The sequence below is a fragment of the Salvelinus namaycush genome, chromosome 27 (assembly GCF_016432855.1).
Source record: "Salvelinus namaycush isolate Seneca chromosome 27, SaNama_1.0, whole genome shotgun sequence".
In the NCBI taxonomy this organism is placed as follows: Eukaryota; Metazoa; Chordata; class Actinopteri; order Salmoniformes; family Salmonidae; genus Salvelinus; species Salvelinus namaycush.
The window spans coordinates 33,553,672-33,573,108 of NC_052333.1; the positions used below are offsets into that span (position 1 = coordinate 33,553,672).

A 19,437-nucleotide genomic window follows, 5' to 3' on the forward strand; every position below is an offset into this window, starting at 1 on the left:
TTACCCCGAGGACATAGAAGTGCAAGTAGTTACAGAATCACCCTACAATGAGGACCCAGGTGTATTGATATATCTGCGTCTTTCTCACTGTTAGCAGCTCGTCGCGTCTATTTGAATTCATATTGAGGAATATTTCACTTTCTTTGGTCATAGGAACAACATACATTTGTGCATGAGGCAGATGTTGTGCGACTCGAGTTTCGCCATCAGGTGGAAGACTGTGTCCCCTCTCTGGTCAGTCTCACCAGAGGAAAGAAAGGAGAGAGCAGGGACAGTGAGAGGCAGACCCTCTGCTGCTCTCTCCCTCCCTTCTGATGAGACTAATGCCGCGTTCAAAACAACTGGCAACTCGGAAATCTCTGACTTCCGAGCGTTCAAGACAACTGGGAACTTGGGGAAAATGTTTGATCCGAATGGGAAAAATAGTTTGGAGCGGTCATCCAAGTCGGAAACTCACACATCTTTCTAGAACTCCGACCTGAAGATCACTCATTGACCTCGTTTCTTTCAGAGAACCCAGTTGTCTTGAAAGCACCATGACCATGAGATTCAGGTCCCATCAGTCCAGTAAAATGAAAAAGCAAATTATTCGCAAATTATTTCAATTTATGCTCGCACTTGCAAGCTTTGCCTCGCAAGTGCTACACCAACTGACCTATTCTATTATCAAAGCTTGAGTTTTGTTTAAATATAATATGGTCTGAGAAGAACAATATTAGCAGGCCAGGCATATAGCCAATATGCAGTGATAATGTATTAGGCCTACTGCACAAACCTCATTCCTACAGAACTGTTTTTATTAGGTTAATGTTAAAAAAATTTAAGTCATGTTTTTAAAAAGAATCTGAGAGGTAGATCTCGGCTTGCTTTTTGACTACGAAAGTGATCTTGACTCAGAAAAGGTTGGCGACCACTGCTCTAGCTCTTCACTCCCCTCTCTTCCTCCTCACTCTCTCCAGCTCAGCCCCAGTGTCTGAGCGATGAAGGAGAAGATGTGCGTATCCTCCAGGATTGCCTTAGTGGTAGGCTTTCCTGCCCCGTGCCCACTGCGGGTGTCTACCCGGACCATAAGAGGCTGGGCCTGCCCGGGGCTGTTGCCCACACCGTGCTGCAGTGTGGCACAGTACTTCAGGGTGTGGAGGGGCACCACCCGGTCGTCATGGTCACCAGTCAGTAGTAGCATGGCAGGGTAGGCAGCGCCAATGTGAGGTGGAGGGGGGAGGTTGTGGAGAGGGGAGTACCTGAGGGTGAGTGGACGGAGAGAGAGAGAATTGAGTTCTACCAAATATTTATTGTACAAATTACATGCAGAGCTACAATGTGGCGTCCAATGCATTTGTGTTTATGTTCAGTATGTCTTGTATGTTTAGTGTGTGTGTGTGATTTGAGTATGCCAGACTTACTTGATGAGCCATTTGAACTGCTCAGGGTGGTCTGCACAGCCGTAGTCAGTGGTCCAGGCGTGGCCGATGGTAAACTTGTGGAACTTGAGCATGTCCATCACCCCAACCTTAGCCACAGCACAGCCAAACAGGTCTGGACACTGATTCACACACGCCGCTGGGTTTGAAAGTGTGTGTGTGTGTGTGTGTGTGTGAGAGAGAGAGAGAGAGAGAGAGATAGAAAGACATGTCTTACACTTGTTATATGATTATTGACACTTCTAAAACATACCCGACTCACTCTTTGGCAAGTACACACACACACACACACCAACATCCAATCTTTCCTAAATGGCCATAGACACCAGTAGGATAGTAAGACGTTTGCCTGCCGACAGTACTTAGCACCTCTGAACAGTGTGACTGGCTCATACATACGAAAAAAATCCCTATTATTATTATTATTTTTTAAATTAAATAAAAACCTCCACGTGGGGGTTTGTGCTCTCTGATTGGCTCAAAGTGAAGTTGTTTGCCACTGACAAGCAATCGGTAAGTTCATCACCACCGGGTCGGCATGCAACAGGTACCGCTTTTGTTCTTGCAAGAGAAGGAACAGGTGTGATTAAATACCTATCGGCAGTCTATCGGCTGTGAGGTTCTCGATGCATGAGAGAGAGAGAGAGACCTGTCTTACACTTAAACATACCCGACTCACTCTTTGACAAGCACACACACGCGCGCACACACACACACACACACACACACACACACACACACACACACACACACACACACACACACACACACACACACACACACACACACACACACACACACACACACACACACACACACACACACACACACACTACAGCAACACCCAATCTTTCCTAAATAGCCACTTAAAATAAGGAAGTACTCTTCAGTTGGATTTGTACAATGCAATATGCTTGGCAGTCTTTTTAAATGATGTAGCTAACTACTGTTTAATGTGCTGTGTAATCACTGAATTAATTGTAGCTAAGTAGATAACACTTTTTGATGGACTTTACATTAACAATTATACTGAAGATATAAAACATTTAAAGAGAATGCGGTTATGATTGACCGAACTAGGAGACAATTTAGAAAGATGGCCTTAAACGCCATCCCCTCTCCATACCTACGAGCAGTCCCCCGTTGGAGGCGCCGTTGATGGCTATGCGGTTGGCTGTGGTGTAGTTCTCCTGGATCAGATACTCTGCTGCACACCGGAAGTCATCAAAGCAATTCTGCTTGTTCCCCAGGGCACCACCTAGACAGAAGAAGGAATTCAACTCTAGACGGGATACTGCCATAGTCCATAGATAACATGCCATTTAGCAGACACTTTTACGCACTATCCTGGCCTTGCAAGCGCCATGCTCTGACAACTGAGCTACAGAGAGACTGGGTCCGAGTATCAATAGTCATAGCTACAATAGTTTCCATTGCTCATCGTATTCCCCCCCCCAAGCATAACAGGTGAAGGCAAAACAGTGGAAAGCTGTGCTAGTGAATATAAAACCAGCGAATAACAGCCCGTAGGTTTAACATACTGTTGCTTTATTTAACCTATTTCTATGCGTCTTTAGGTGGGGAAGATACAGTACCTCTGTGCCAGGTCTGTCCGTACTCCCCTCCTCCTCTGATGTTGGCTACAGCCAGGATTCCCCCCAGGTGTCTGACAAACAGCAGGTACGGAACCCTGACAGAGCGAGAGAGACAGCGAGGGGAGGGGTGATGGACAGGTGTCACTCAAATCACACCGACTCAGAATACAGATCACTTGGATGAATTCTATTCTTGTGAACTCCTGGAGGGGAAAGATACATAATGTTCTGTTGGAGGTCCATGCGTTGTGATACTAACTTGTAGTATGGTTGGATAGAGTGCTCAAAGCCTCCGTATCCGTACAGGAAGACAGGATGTGATCCGTCCTTCTTAAGACCCCGGGCGTGCACCAGGAACATGGGGATTTTAGTTCCATCCTTACTGGGGTAAAACACCTGAAACACACAGCAATGTTGTCATACTGAGAGTGTCAAGATACTGTTAAGTTGTTACTGTAAGTAGTTGTAATCTGCTGTTGTCTTTCCTGGTTGGTTTCATAGTCCTCCTGTTGGATACCCTTCACATCCACCTGTCTGAACACTGTGGGTTCTGGAGACGCCTGGCTCAGGTCACAGTGGTAGATCACACCTGGGAGAGACACGACACATAGGGGTTAGAGGTCCTGGAGAGGTCAAAGGTTATAGATAATAAGGACGTTGGCAGGGAGGGCACCCAAACCGTAGTATTGAAAGCTAGTCTTCCTTTGTGTTGAATGTAAGCCACTCCATACTAACAGTGCGAATATTAACCCTAATGAATCATAATTAAGTGAAAAGACAAGGAGGTGTAAACACATCAGGTTATGCCAATGAAAATCCCACATCCTTTTCATGTCTAACACCACAAAATAAGTTGACTATCCCCTAGGAGACAGTCCAGTACCTGGCGTGGTGAAGGAGGTGAACTTGTAGAAGAAGTCAGAGTGTTTCTTCTTACAGCTGAGGCCCACCACAGTGCCCACGTCCAGAGGCAGATCTCTGACCAGACCACCAGTGGACAGCTCATACAACTGCAGGATGTCCTTCACGTCATGGACATAGTTGACCAGCAGGTGGAGCTGGTTCACACAGGCCACGGAGCCTATAAGGAAGACAGGGATTTCTTACATGTAGGCTACTTGGGTTCCTTCTGAGCATATCAACACTTCTAGAATCAGTTATTTCTGTTTAAAACTTAAACCATTGGCAGCTAAATAATGAAACTGGCCTTGGATTATAAGGAAGGCATAACACACCAAAAACCTGACATATATAGGATCCAATTTCATGGCAAATTATTGCAAGGGGGATGCAATTTCTGTTTTGTTTTACAATGTTGAAGTATACTGTGTTAGGTATTCTTCACAGGCTGTTCTTTCTCTTGTCCAATAAACGTCAGTCTGCTTTCCGTAACTGTAGTACAGCATGGGACACAGACTTCCTGTTAACTCCTTTCCCCCCTCAAATGGACTTTGTCTAAGATACAGCAACTACACCGGATATTCTAGTATAGGGAGTTCAACCAAAATGAAGAAGTGCAATGCTAGTAAGTCAAGTCGAGTATAAATAGAACAAATTTCAATAATGTAGCTTGAATTTGCTGATTTCCAAGAGTGTGTGTGTGTGTACAGCACATGCTGTTAACATTATACTCATGTGTGTGTATTGTTCTAGGAATGGAGAGAGAGAGAGAGAGAGAGAGAGCCACACACCCACGGCCCTTAATACACTGAGCACACATCGCAAACCACCTGGTAGAATCTCCTAAAACCTCCAAAGCACACCCTCAACCACAGATACGGCAGCAAACATCTGTGGCCCCACTTCCGGTACTGATTAAAATCTCTCAGTTAACAGAATGATAGGCAGATGACATACCACTGCTCTAATGATATTAGTCAATATGGTACCAATATGGTTTGGTGAAGAACATCCTTGTGGTATGTAAAAGGGATAAACTTTAAATGAGAAGTAACTCACATATGACCTGTTCCTGCCCGACTACATTGAATACGCGTGCTAGATCTTACAATGCCTGGAAGTATCTTAAGAACTAGGGCTGACAAAATTGCTTGCTACGTCACAAACATCTTGCAGGTGATAGATTTTAAAACGTGATTCATTGAGACAAAGTTCCCGTACTTGCAAAGTTGAATGCTATGACGAAAGTGGGTTAACCAAGACCAAGAAGTTTCCACTCACTGTGGTTGATAGACTGACACATACACATTCAAATCTAAAAAGTGAAACTTGGCAAGTAGCCTGACCATACTAAACTTATTTTAGCTTCTTTAGTCCAGCGGTCTCCAACCCTGTTCCTGGATACTCACACAGAAACTCACATTTTAGTTTCAGCCCAACACGAAAAACACATTTGGCTTATCACCATCATCATGATTAGGTCATTAGGTCATATCAGTTGTTTTAGTGGTGGGCTGGAACAAAATCCTGCACACCCTGTAGCTCTCCAGAACCAGGGTTGGATACCACTGCTCAGGTTTCTCTTACCCAGGACGTCCTTGTCGTGCTGGGGTAGAAGGGTCCTCCAGTGCTCCTTGTCTGGTTTCTCCAGGTCAATGTTGATCAGACAGTAGCGAGGGGCATCCAGGTTGGTGCGGAAGGTGAACACACTGCCCTCGTTGGTGATGTAAGAGTACTGCGCCTCAAAGTTGTCCACCAGCTTCACCCAAGGCAGCAGGCCTATAAGTACAGATGCAGTCAAATATATTGGCACACATGCAATATACAAGCGAGTGCAATGGAGCAGAAAGTAGTTGAATGGCTATATTTACCCTGTAGGAAACTTACCACAGGTGAGATAAAGTACGAGTAAATGACAATCCCTTTCCTCCAACCACATTAACTTGTGAATAATTTAGTACAGGCCAGTTTTTACTTTGAAGTGAAAAATCTCATTCAGTTTTGATTTATTTTTCTTGGTCCTGTGCAGTTGGAAATCAAATACCAAATGTTTTACATTTATTTTGGAAGAAATAGTGAATCGTGCAAATATATTTGACTGCATCTGTACAGGACAATGAGAGCTAGTATTGAGACACACCTATGATGTCAGGTATTCATACAGGGTCTGATTAAAATGGTAGGGACAGACCTGTGATGGGTAGCTTCTCCAGGTCACAGTACCACAGCTGGTTGACTGGCTCACAGCCCTCTGTGATGTTGAGCACTGCATACCTGCCGTCATCCGACACCTGGAGAGAGCGAGAGAGAAGGAAGATGGAGAGACAGAGAGAGTAAGATTGTGAGAGAGGGGGACAAGGAGGGTGAGTGAGAAATACAAATGATTTGACGCTTTAGTACTAGCTGATGCTATCCCTACATTAACAATGGAAGTCATTACTTAAACTGAGATCAAAAGATCGATCCGGGATTGAGAAAGAGTCAAACAAGGTGGAGGAGAGAAGTGAGGGAGATGAGAGAAAGAGTGACAGTGTAATAGCAGTAGATTCATATGGAGAATGTGGTGGACAACAGGTGGGAAATGTAAAGAAAAAACATTCTCCTTAAACTCACTGTTACTCCACTGTGCCATTTTGGATGGTCAGGAAACTCAGCCACCAGGATGTCCTCTGATTGGTTGGTGCCGATCACATGGTAGTAGAGTTTCTGATTGAGGATGGATGTGGTCTCTGTGCCTGTGGAGCAATGCAGAAAGCTGTGTGTTTTTCAACGTGTCTGTGCACTTGTACAGTAGGTACAGTGCATTCAGAAAGTATTCAGACCCCTTCCCTTTTTCCACATTTTGTTACGTTACAGCTTTATTCTGAAATGGGTAAAAAAATAAAAAAAATACTCATCAATCTACACACAATACCCCATAATGGCAAAGTGAAAACAGGTTTTAAGAAATGTTTGCAAATGTATTAAAATTAAAAAACTAATTATTGACATAACTATTCAGGCCCTTTGTTTTCAGACTCGAAATTGAGTTCAGGTGCATCCTGTTTCGAATGATCATTCTTGCGATGTTTCTTTCTACAACTTGGAGACCACCTATGGTAAATTCAATTGATTGGGCATGATTTGGAAAGGCACACACCTGTCTATATAAAAAGGTCCCACAGTTGACAATGCATGTCAAAGAAAAAGATAAGCCATGAAGTCGAAGGAATTGTCCATTGAGCTCCGAGACATGATCGTATAAGAGGCACAGATCTGGGGAAGGGTACCAAAAAACGTCTGCAGCATTGAAGGTCCCCAATAAGACAGTGGCCTCCATCATTCTTAAATGGAAGAAGTTTGGAACCACCAAGACTCTTCCTAGAGCTGGCCGCTCGGCCAAACTGAGCAGTTGGGGGAGAAGGGCCTTGGTCAGGGAAGTGAACAAGAACCCGATGGTTTCTCTGACAGAGCTCTAGAGTTCCTCTGTGGAGATGGGAGAACCTTCCAGAAGGACAATGATCTTTGCAGCACTCTACCAATCAGGCCTTTATGGTAGAGTGGCCAGATGGAAGCCACTCCTCAGTAAAAGGCACATGACAGCCTGCTTGGAGTTTGCCAAAAGGCACCTAAAGGACTCTCAGACCAAAAGAAACAAGATTCTCTGGTCTGATGAAACCAAGATTGAACACTTTGGTCTGAATGCCAAGCGACACGTCTGGAGGAAACCTGGCATTATTCCTAGGGTGAAGCATGGTGGTGGCGGCATCATGCTGTGGGAATGTTTTTCAGAGCTAGGGACAGGGAGACTAGTCCGGATCGAGGGAAAGATGAACGGAGCAAAGTACAGAGAGATCCTTGATGAAAACCTGCTCCAGAGCGCTCAGGACCTCAGACTGGGGCGAAGGTTCACCTTCCAACAGGACAATGACCCTAAGCACACAGCCAAGACAACGCCGGAGGTGGCTTCGGGACAAGTCTCTGAATGTCCTTGAGTGGCCCAGCCAGAGCCCGGACTTGAACCCGATTGAACATCTCTGGAAAAACTTGACAGAGCTTGAGAGGATCTGCAGAGAAGAATGGGAGCAACTCCCCAAATACAGGTGTGCCAAGCTTGTAGCGTCATACCCAAGAAGACTCAAGGCTGTAATCAAGGCTGTGATCAGGAAAAACTATTTAATACATTTTAGAATAAGGCTGTAACGTAACAAAGTGCAAAAAGTCAAGATGTCTGAATACTTTCTGAATGCACTGTATACTATGTTGTACTGTATACAGTAGATTTCATGTGTGTGTGTGTCTGTGTGTGTGTGTGTCTCACCATCAGCCTTGCCGTCCTGCCGGGGGTAACAATTATAAAACACCCCACGGGCATCGTGGGTCCAGGCCAGGCAGCTGAACTTCACCCTGTCCAGGACATCAGGCAGCGTCATGAGGTCATCAGCCTTCAGGAAGTGCACCGTCATCCAGTCGGAGCCACTGGAGCTCAGGCCATACGCAAAGTACTCACACTCCTCTGACAAGCGCCCCACTGAAAGGAGAAGGAGAGCGAGGCAAGGAGAGAGGAAAAGGAAAAATAGATATTACATTGTGTGATATTATAATGTATCATGTAAAGTGGGCCTATCATTTGTGTTTTTTAGCAATATACAATATACAATATACGCAATAAAATCTAATAACAGAATAGAAATGTCAATTGCTTGACAAGAGAGGAGGAGGAATTGTGAGGACTCAGGGTTGAGACATACACAGAAACACACTATAAAACGTTGTATTACAGTAATCAGCTCACTCTTCAAGGCTACAGTCCCATCCGCAGACAGTGTGTTTGGGTCAAAGAAGACTGTGGCCGGTCCGTCCAGAGAGTCCTGCACATAGAGAGCATCCTGGTTCTGCAGGCCCTGGTTATGGGAGTAGAAATACCTGTGGACCGAGGAAACTAGTTATATTTGTTCTACCATGGAGAGCATCAGACACACATGCAGTGCCTTCAGAAAGTATAACCCTTGATTTATTCCACATTTTGTTATGTTACAGCCTGAATTTAAAAAAATGAAATAGACACATTATGACAAAGTGAAAACATTCTTAGAAATGTTAGCAGGTGTATTGAAAATGAAATTCTGAAAACTCATTTACGTAAGTATTCACACCCGAGTCAATACTTTGTAGAAGCACCGTTGGCGGTGATTACAGCTTTGAGTCATCTTGGGTGTGTCTGTACCAGCTTTGCACATCTGGATTTGCAGATTTTCTCAAGCTCTTAAGTTAGATGGGAGCAGCAATCTTCAAGTCTTTCTACAGATTTTCAATGGGATTCAAGTCTGGGCTTTGGCTGGGCCACTCAAGGACTTTCACATTCTTGTTCTGAAGCCATTCCAGCATTTATTTGACTGTATGCTTGGGGTCATTGTCCTGTTGGAATGTAAATCTTTGCCCCAGTCTAAGGTAGCTTGCACTCTGAAGCAGGTTCTCGTCAAGGATTTTCCTGCATTTGGCTCCATTCATTGTTCCCTCTAGCCCTACCAGTCTTCCAGTCCCTGCCACTGAAAAACATCCCCATAGCATGATGCTGCCACCACCATGCTTCACGGTAGGTTTGGTGTTAGACAGGTGATGCCTGGTTTTCTCTAGACATAGCGGTTTGCGTTGTCGTCTCATCAGACCACAGAATCTTTTGCCTTATGCTCGCAGTCTTTCACATGCCTTTTTGCAAACTCCAGGCGTGCCGTTATGTGCCTTTTTCTCAGGAGTTGCTTCAGTCGGCCCACTCACCTATAAAGCCCAGATTGGTGAAGTGCTGTAGAGACTGTTGTTCTTCTGGCAGGTACTCCCATCTCAACCAAAGAACTCTGTCATTCCGTCAGTGGTCAATGGGTTCTTGGTCTCCTCCCTGACCATGGTCCTTCTTCCCCGGTTGCTCAGTTTGGTCAGAAAGCCAGCTTTAGGGAGAGTCTGGGTAGTGCCAAAGCTGAGGAGTAAGTTTCACACATGCAGGTATTGCATAGTTATCTCTTTTCGTGCATTTTCTTGGAAATAAGTGTGCAGGCTTTTGTTCCAGCTCAGCACTGAATCCTTTTGATTAGTCCTTAAACTGCTTTCTAACCGGTTTCCTCTCTTGTAGGGGCAGCTGTATTTTAGTTCCTAATCTGTTTATTTCACATAGAGAACGATAGAGGCCTTTAGTGGGCAAAAGGCCGTATGAGCATGGACAGGACCATGGAGGGCTTCCACCATTTTAATGTAAACTGGGTGGGACTTCCAACTTCATTGGCTGATCCCTCCTGGTGACAAAGATGAGTCCTCTATCTCTATGTGGTTTCCTCTCTTGTAGGAGCAGTTGTAGTGATGGGCTTTCTGAAGGCTTTGGTGCTTTCACCAAATTGTGCCAAAAAACGGTTGATTACCTGGAGCAGTTGGAAATCTCGCTCATGGCACCACGCTCCATGTGCTTTCCTACAACGCAGCTAAAAACCACGCCGCGCTCACAGGAAAACACACTGCAGCTCCAAATTCGCTCCATTAATTAAAATCACAATTTAACCATCTATTTTGTGACTACCTGGACCTACCAATTTCTTTTTAAGTATTGAAACCAAACCATATGGATTTGAATGAAAATTATTTGAATAAGCATGAAAATGTGACTGTAAGAAGCGGACATAATTTCAAAATAGGCTACATGTCATATTAAACAGCATATAAACAATCTAAATAGGTCAGGAGCCAGACAGGGAGCGTAAGAAGGAACGATAATTAATTATTTAGGCTATATTATTGCAATTATTTCAAGGCTATAGCAAGTGGTGTAAAGTACTTAAGTAAAAATACTTGAAAGTACTACTTAAGTAGTTTTTTGGGGGTATCTGTACTTTACTATTTATATTTTTTACAGTCTTTTACTTTACTAAATTCCTAAAGAAAATTGTATACTTTTTACTCAATACATTTTCCTTGACACCCAAAAGTACTTGTTACATTTTGAATGCTTTGCAGGAAATTCACACACTTATCAAGAGAACATCCCTGGTCATCCCTCTGATCTGACGGACTCACTAAACACATGCTTCGTCCGTAAATTAAAATAAACAAGAAAATGAGGCCGTCTGGTTTGCTTAATATAAGGAATTTTATATTATTTACACTTTTTTTCTTTTGATACTTAAGTATATTTTAGCAATTACATTTACTTTTGATACTTAAGTATATTTTAGCAATTACATTTACTTTTGATACTTAAGTATATTTCAAACCAAATACTTTTAGACTTTTACTCAAGTAGTATTTTACTGGGTGACTTACTTTTACTTGAGTCATTTTCTATTAAGGTATCTTTACTTTTACTCAAGTATGAGAATAGGGTACTTTTTCCACCACTGGCTATAGCCTACAAAGAAATACATTGTGAAGCATTTGCAAGTGCGAGACAATAGGCTGGTAGGGACATAAATCCCTCAGCATTTAAACAACATTTCGTTATATTAAATCATTATAGTCTATAACATGCGCAAATATTTTATTTATTTAACTAGGCAAGTCAGTTAAGAACAAATTCTTATTTACAGTGACGGCCAAACCCTAACGACGCTGGGCCAATTGTGCGCTGCCCTTTGGAACTCCGAAATACGGCCAGATTTGATACAGCCTGGAATCGAACCAGGGTCTGTAGTGACACCTCTAGCACTGAGATGCAGTGCCTTAGACTGATGTGCCACTCGGGAGCTGTGACTTGCTTAGAATTAAATACAAATGAAATGAAAAATGACTTATTAGTGCCTTTTGAATTTTTAAAATGAGACATGAGTTTGGCCAGTCTTTGTCTTCAGACTCATGCGATGGTGCCTGGAAAGATGGCCAGCAGTGGAGAATATCCTCTCCACACCTGCAGAGCCACTGGGGATGCTAAACACCCTTTTGGCCTCTCTTGCCACTCTTTATTTTTCTATAGGTAGGCCTAAAGGTTTTTAGGCAAAATAACCCAATCAAAACGGAAAGCTCCTTGAATGTGGGAATATGCCAGGCCTATTGATTTAGCACCTGTGTGTTATATCAGTTTATTTTTGAAATTATTTAGCGAAGTCCATGACTTCATGACTAAAGCAAGGGGCTATAGCGGCACCCAAGTAGACCACAAATGTATGCTGGGGCGGGCATGCCCTGTGCTCGTGAAGTGAGCGCTACTGGAGCGAAATTAAAGTGGGCGAGAAGGCAGACACTCCAGCCTTTGGGAATCTCGCTCCACCCCACTCCAGCTCAGCTCACATTACTCTGCTCGGAGCTTCATTATCTGTTCACAATGCACATTAATGACATCTTCTGATCAGTAATAAATAGCAGCATGTTTTTAGCAAAATGCCTTGCCGCAGCGGTAAGTCGTTGGCTTTGGTAGCCTATAATCAATTGGAATACCAGGTTTGCATTTTACATTATGCTTCCATTTTTTGCCTTCAAGTTGACTATTTTTCAAAAACTGAATCTACAGTTTGCCATTATTTAAGATGCTGAAGATGGAAGCTATACTACATTAAAAAAAATATTTGAACAACTGCAGAAAAAAAAAGAAATCTAAATAGGATTTGACCTCGTACCCTCACATCCTTGAAAGTACCATAGGTCTGTCTCTACCTGCTAAGTAGGTAGGTTAGGTAGCAATGGTAGTAGCAACAAACAATGACAGACATAATTGTTGTTTTTCTTCATAAAATGAGCCAAATAGGACAGGTAAATCTCCCTTGTCTCACATACCCATAAAATACAGTATACAACGATCAATGTCTTATACAGTACCAGTCGAAGGTTTGGACACACCTCCTTATCCAAGGGTTTTTCTTTAATTGTACTATTTTCTACATTGTAGAATAATAGTGAAGATATCAAAACTATGAAATAACACATATGGAATCATGTAGTAACCAAAAAAAGTGAAACAAATCAAAAAATATTTTAGATTCTTCAAAGTAGCCACCCTTTGCCTTGATGACAGCTTTGCACACTTTTGGCTTTCTCTCAACCAGCTTCACGAGGTAGTCCCCTGGAATGCATTTCAATTAACAGGTGTGCCTTGTTAAAAGTTAACTTGTGGAAATTCTTTCCTTCTTAATGCGTTTGAGCCAATCAGTTGTGTTGTGACAAGGTAGGGGTAGTATACAGAAGATAACCCTATTTGGTAAAAGACCAAGTCCATATTATGGCAAGAACAGCTCAAATAAGCAAAGAGAAATGACAGTGCATCATTACTTTAAGACATGAAGGTCAGTCAATCCGGACAATTTCAAGAACTTTGAACTTTTCTTCAAGTGCTGTCTTAAACTTCTTAGGGCAGCAATCCCGTTAACGGGATCGATATGACAACAGCCAGTGAAAGTGCAGGGCGCCAAATTCAAACAACAGAAATCTCATAATTAAAATTCCTCAAGCATACAAGTATTTCACACCATTTTAAAGATACACTTCTTGTTAATCCCACCACAATGTCCGATTTCAAAAAGGCTTTACAGCGAAAGCACCACAAACGATTATGTTAGGTCACCGCAAAATCACAGAAAAACACAGCCATTTTTCCAGCCAAAGACAGGAGTCACAAAAAGCAGAAAAAGAGATAAAATTAATCACTAACCTTTGATAATCTTCATCAGATGACACTCATAGGACTTCATGTTACACAATACATATATGTTTTGTTCGATAAAGTTCATATTTATATCCGAAAACCTCAGTTTACATTGGCGCCATGTTCAGAAATGCTTCCAAAATATCCAGAGAAATTGCAGAGAGCCACATCAAATAACAGAAATACTCATCATAAACTTTAATGAAAGATACATGTTTTACATAGAATTAAAGATAAACTTCTGATTGTTTTCTATCCAATACTAATAATAATATGCACATATTAGCAACTGGGACTGAGGAGCAGGCAGTTTACTCTGGGCACCTCTGGGCACCTTTTCATCCAAGCTACCAAGCTACCAAGCTAATACTGCTGCTGCAGCCATAAGAAGTTTTAAAAACCATCAAGACCTATGATGAAACTGGCTCTCATGAGGACCGCCACAGGAAAGGAAGACCCAGAGTTACCTCTGCTGCAGAGGATAAGTTCATTAGAGTTACCAGCCTCTGAAACAGCAGCCCAAATAATTGCTTCACAGAGTTCAAGAAACGGACACATCTCAACATCAAGTGTTCAGCGGAGACTGCGTGAATCAGGCCTTCATGGTCAAATTGCTGCAAAGAAACCACTACATAAGGACACCAATAATAAGAAGAGACTTGCTTGGGCCAAAAAACACGAGCAATGGACATTAGAACGGTGAAAATCTGTCCTTTAATCTGATGAGTCCAAGTTTGCGATTTTTGGTTCCAACCGCTGTGTCTTTGTGAGACGCAGAATAGGTGAACGGATAATGTGTGGTTCCCACTGTGAAGCATGGAGGAGGAGGAGGTGTGATGGTGTGGGGGTTCTTTGCTGGTGACACTGTCAGTAATTTATTTAAAATTCAAGGCACACTTAACCAACATGGCGACCACAGCATTCTGCAGCGATACGCCATCCCATCTGGTTTGCGCTTAGTGGGACTGTCAACAGGACAATGACCCAACACACCTCCAGGCTGTGTAAGTGCTATTTGACCAAGAAGGAGAGTGATGGAGTTGTAAGGGTTGCAGAACTGGTGGCAGTGAAGTCAGACGCGGGAGAGCAGAAATAGGTAATAGCCGGAGCAGTTTAATTTCAAAACCAACGGCAAATAAAAAAGAACCTACATGGGTACAAAACCCGACGCGCACCAGTAACATAGTGCACAAGCACTTACAAACAAACAATTCCACACAAGGACATGGGGGGAACAGAGGGTTAAATACGCAACACTTAAATGAGGGAAATGGAAACCAGGTGTGTAGGAAAACAAGACAAAACAAATGGAAAATGAAAAGTGGATCGACGATGGCTAGAAGACCGGTGACGCCGACCGCCGCCCGAACAAGGAGAGGAAACGACTTCGGCGGAAGTCGTGACAGGAGTGCTGCATCAGATGACCTGGCCTCCACAATCACCCGACCTCAACCCAATTGAGATGTTTTGGGATGAGTTGGACCGCAGAGTGAAGGAAAAGCAGCTAACAAGTGCTCAGCATATGTGAGAACTCCTTCAAGATGGTTGGAAAAGCATTCCAGTTGAAGCTGGTTGAGAGAATGCCAAGAGTGTGCAAAGCTGTCATCAAGGCAAAGGGTGGCTACTTTGAAGAATGTCAAATATAAAATATATTGTGTTGTTTCATAGTTTTGATGTCTTCACTATTATTCCAAAATGTAGAAAATAGTAATAATAAAGAAAAACCCTTGAATGAGTAGGTGTGTCCAAACGTTTGACTGGTTACTGTCTATACACACACAGGACAATTACAATATGATACACAATAGGCACCAAAAGGCAGACCATATGCTATCCTAGGTACTTTCATCTCACCCACGTATTGTATGTAGTCTTACGACTCACTTTTGAGACATGCTACTAATTAGCTATTTTTATAGTGAGAACTTCACACTGCCTACGGAGTTTATATGTTTCAAATTCTTTGGAAGACTATTCCAAAGAATGGCAGCTGAGTACAAAAAAAAGTTTCTTTCTCCATACCACTATTACATCTAAAAGGAACAACGTCAGTTTCACTCGTTCTAGTAGATGAGTTATGGTTATCGCGGACCAAGTTAAAGTCGTTGCATATAGTCAGTACCTGGGGACCATACCGTGGACAAGCTTATGTACAAGACACACTTTATTCTGACAGACTCTCTCCTCCACATTTAGCCTTCAACGTGGGAATGGTTAAAATGAGTAGGTGCTGGAAGTTTAACAATAATCCTGACTAATTTGTTCTGAGATGTCTGCAGTTTGTTTTTAACTGTCCAGTAGAGGTCGGTGTTTGAAAGCAGCTTGGAATAGAAGAAAGCACCGGAACTACGGCGAAATCAGTGGGATCTCGCATTTTGCAACACACGGTTTGAAAAAGCACGTGATCAAACTAAGCTTCGGACATCATGGATGACGTCATTTTGATAAAAGGATACATGCGTCGGCACACTGCTTCGAAGTTAGCTGCAATAGCGATTTTCGACGCATGCCTCGGTGCTCCGGTATCAAAAGTAACATCACTAGACAGCTGTAGGGGCAGCTGTATTTTAGCTCCTACTGGTTTCCTCTCTTTTAGGAGCAACTGTATTTTACTCCCTAACCAGTTTCCTCTCTTGTAGGGGCAGCTGCATTCTAGTTCCTATCTGTTTCCTCTCTTGTAGGGGCAGCTGTATTTTACTCCCTAACCAGTTTCCTCTCTTGTAGGGGCAGCTTTATTTTACTCCCTAACCAGTTTCCTCTCTTGTAGGGGCAGCTTTATTTTACTCCCTAACCAGTTTCCTCTCTTGTAGGGGCAGCTGTATTTTACTCCCTAACCAGTTTCCTCTCTTGTAGGGGCAGCTTTATTTTACGCCCTAACCAGTTTCCTCTCTTGTAGGGGCAGCTTTATTTTACTCCCTAACCAGTTTCCTCTCTTGTAGGGGCAGCTGTATTTTACTCCCTAACCAGTTTCCTCTCTTGTAGGGGCAGCTTTATTTTACTCCCTAACCAGTTTCCTCTCTTGTAGGGGCAGCTTTATTTTACTCCCTAACCAGTTTCCTCTCTTGTAGGGGCAGATGTATTTTACACCCTAACCAGTTTCCTCTCTTGTAGGGGCAGCTTTATTTTACTCCCTAACCAGTTTCCTCTCTTGTAGGGGCAGCTGTATTTTACTCCCTAACCAGTTTCCTCTCTTGTAGGGGCAGCTTTATTTTACTCCCTAACCAGTTTCCTCTCTTGTAGGGGCAGCTTTATTTTACTCCCTAACCAGTTTCCTCTCTTGTAGGGGCAGCTTTATTTTACTCCCTAACCAGTTTCCTCTCTTGTAGGGACAGCTTTATTTTACTCCCTAACCAGTTTCCTCTCTTGTAGGGGCAGCTTTATTTTACTCCCTAACCAGTTTCCTCTCTTGTAGGGGCAGCTGTATTTTACTCCCTAACCAGTTTCCTCTCTTGTAGGGGCAGCTGTATTTTACTCCCTAACCAGTTTCCTCTCTTGTAGGGGCAGCTTTATTTTACTCCCTAACCAGTTTCCTCTCTTGTAGGGGCAGCTGTATTTTACTCCAGTTTCCTCTCTTGTAGGGGCAGCTGTATTTTACTCCCTAACCAGTTTCCTCTCTTGTAGGGGCAGCTGTATTTTACTCCAGTTTCCTCTCTTGTAGGGGCAGCTGTATTTTCCTCCCTAACCAGTTCCCTCTCTTGTAGGGGCAGCTGTATTTTACTCCAGTTTCCTCTCTTGTAGGGTCAGCTGTATTTTACTCCCTAACCAGTTTCCTCTCTTGTAGGGGCAGCTGTATTTTACTCCCTAACCAGTTTCCTCTCTTGTAGGGTCAGCTGTATTTTAGTTCCTACCCGTCTCCTATCTTGTAGGGGCATCTGTATTTGAGCTTCTACTTGTTTCCTCTCTTGTAGGGGCAACTGTATTTTAGCTCCTACCTGTTACCTCTCTTGTAGGGGCAGCTGTATTTTAGTTAACCTGTTTTCTCTCTTGTAGGTGCAGCTGTATTTTAGTTCCTAACCTGTTTCCTCTCTTGTAGGGGCAGCTGTACTTGGGGTAGTCGTAGAGCTCAGTTAGCCGCTGGTGAAACTGAGGCCTGACCGCACACTGCTCCAGGAATGGCATGGACAGCTCATTCTGTTCCTCCACAAAGGCCTGGGCAAAACAAACATACAAACACGTCAGTGTTCAGAAATAGGTAGCTGCAATATTGAAACAAATCCCTTGTCATTATGTGTCTTTCCAGATTCCACCTTAGTTTCTTCACTGTCAGGATCTTCCAACCAGGCATACGGGTCGCATATCTTAACCCCATGGTAGTCATCCACCTACAGGATAGAAATACAACAGTTACTGTAAGTATGACTGCATGTACGGAAAGAGAAAGAAAGAGGCTATGTCACACAATGTTTGGAAAGGATGCGTAATGACTCCACAGCAGAGTTGGCTGACAGCTGACAGAATGTCAATAAATTGACAGAATGTCAATAAATTGCCTTATTTAAATATGACATTGATTGAATGAGGTTTGATGAATGAGGCAATGTCCAATGAATGAGGCAATGTCCAATGAAATTAAATATGAAACATTTACCGACTGATTTATAGCCTACAACAGTGTATGATACAAGCATTTCGCTACACTCGCATTAACATCTGCTAACCATGTGTATGTGACAAATAACATTTGATTTGATTGATTTTGACATGAAAGATAAAAGTAGCAGTCTTACTCAGAACTACAGGCCATTGTTAGAACCTGTAGAGGCTAAACCAAATGGGAAACAGAAACCATGTTTTTTCTCAGGGTTACTCAGCCTAGCCCATAGAGAATGATAGAGGCCTCTAGTTGCCAAAAGGCCTCATTAGCATGGGCAGTGCCATTGAGGGCTTCCACCATTTTAATGTAGTTTAATGTAGTCAACTGTGTGGGACTTCCAACTTCATTGGCTGATCCCTCCTGGTGACTCTGTTGAAATCATGTCCAACTGGGTCATCAGGAGGGATCCACCCCCCAAAAAAGACTACTTTGAAATTGAGATTGCACCAATGCTGCTGTCTGTTTGCTCACAGGCGCCATAATGGGACCTATTTAGGGATGCTTTCTCTGTGGCTCGGCCAGACTGACTTTGCACAGAGTGAAGGCCTACTATTTTTTGCTCTCTTAATAAGATTCAATCTCTTCCTGCTTGTGCGCCTACCACTTTAAGACAGAATGGTCGAGAGAGAGAGGAAGCAGAGAGAGTGCGAGATAGAGAGAGCTGTTCAAATTTGACACCGACCTTACTCTCATCTCTCCGAGCTGCCGGGTACTTAAATGTCATGGTAGTGTCTAAATGTGTTCGTATATCTCTTCAAGACTTTTTTCCGTCAGTCCTTTTCCTTTCTCTGTTAGCACGCCTGCCTATCTGTACTACTCCACACCCTGAAAAACTCAGTGACAGGTAGCCCAAAGTGAAAGTGAAATCATGTTTTACTTCTATGTTCTTTTATGGCGAAGTACACCAACTGTGCCACCTGCTGGATGGGGTGAAAACTGCCAAATAATAGAAGAAAAGGAGGAAGGGGGAAAAACATACTCCTAATATTCCAAAAAGTAATTTTTAAAATAAAATGTACTCCTTCAGTCGGATTCAAATGACTAATCATGTTACTTCTCTCGGGTTTGACAATATAGATAGAAGAATCTAGTGCCCAAAAGCCCATTTTAGCATGGGGAGCGCCATTGAGGACTTTCACCATTTTGAAGTAGTCAACTGGGTGGGACTTCCTATAGGTTAAGGAAGGATCACATAATTCCATCCACGTCATCAGGACGGATCAGCCAATGAATTCTACTTGTGAGCAAACATTCCATAACTCCAGGTGGCAGTAAATTGGCAACCTTGGCTTTATACCTTTTCAAACAACACACCCTTTGGTGGCACCCTTTCAG

General features: G+C 43.0%; 1 protein-coding gene across 1 annotated transcript; it reads right to left on the reverse strand.

Moving 5' to 3' along the window:
• Positions 1-295: 295 nt before the first annotated feature.
• LOC120022590 (prolyl endopeptidase-like) lies at positions 296-18,969 on the reverse strand. The gene is made up of 15 exons (XM_038966558.1): positions 18,785-18,969; positions 17,756-17,830; positions 17,524-17,657; positions 8,691-8,821; positions 8,217-8,426; positions 6,530-6,651; positions 6,108-6,207; positions 5,504-5,695; positions 3,900-4,097; positions 3,502-3,605; positions 3,276-3,412; positions 3,017-3,111; positions 2,548-2,679; positions 1,404-1,560; positions 296-1,241 (listed from the first exon to the last, which is right to left on the reverse strand). The coding sequence occupies exons 1-15, from the start codon at positions 18,824-18,826 to the stop codon at positions 947-949; spliced, it is 2,124 nt and encodes a 707-aa protein (XP_038822486.1). The 5' UTR covers positions 18,827-18,969; the 3' UTR covers positions 296-946.
• Between the last annotated feature and the right edge of the window lie 468 nt (positions 18,970-19,437).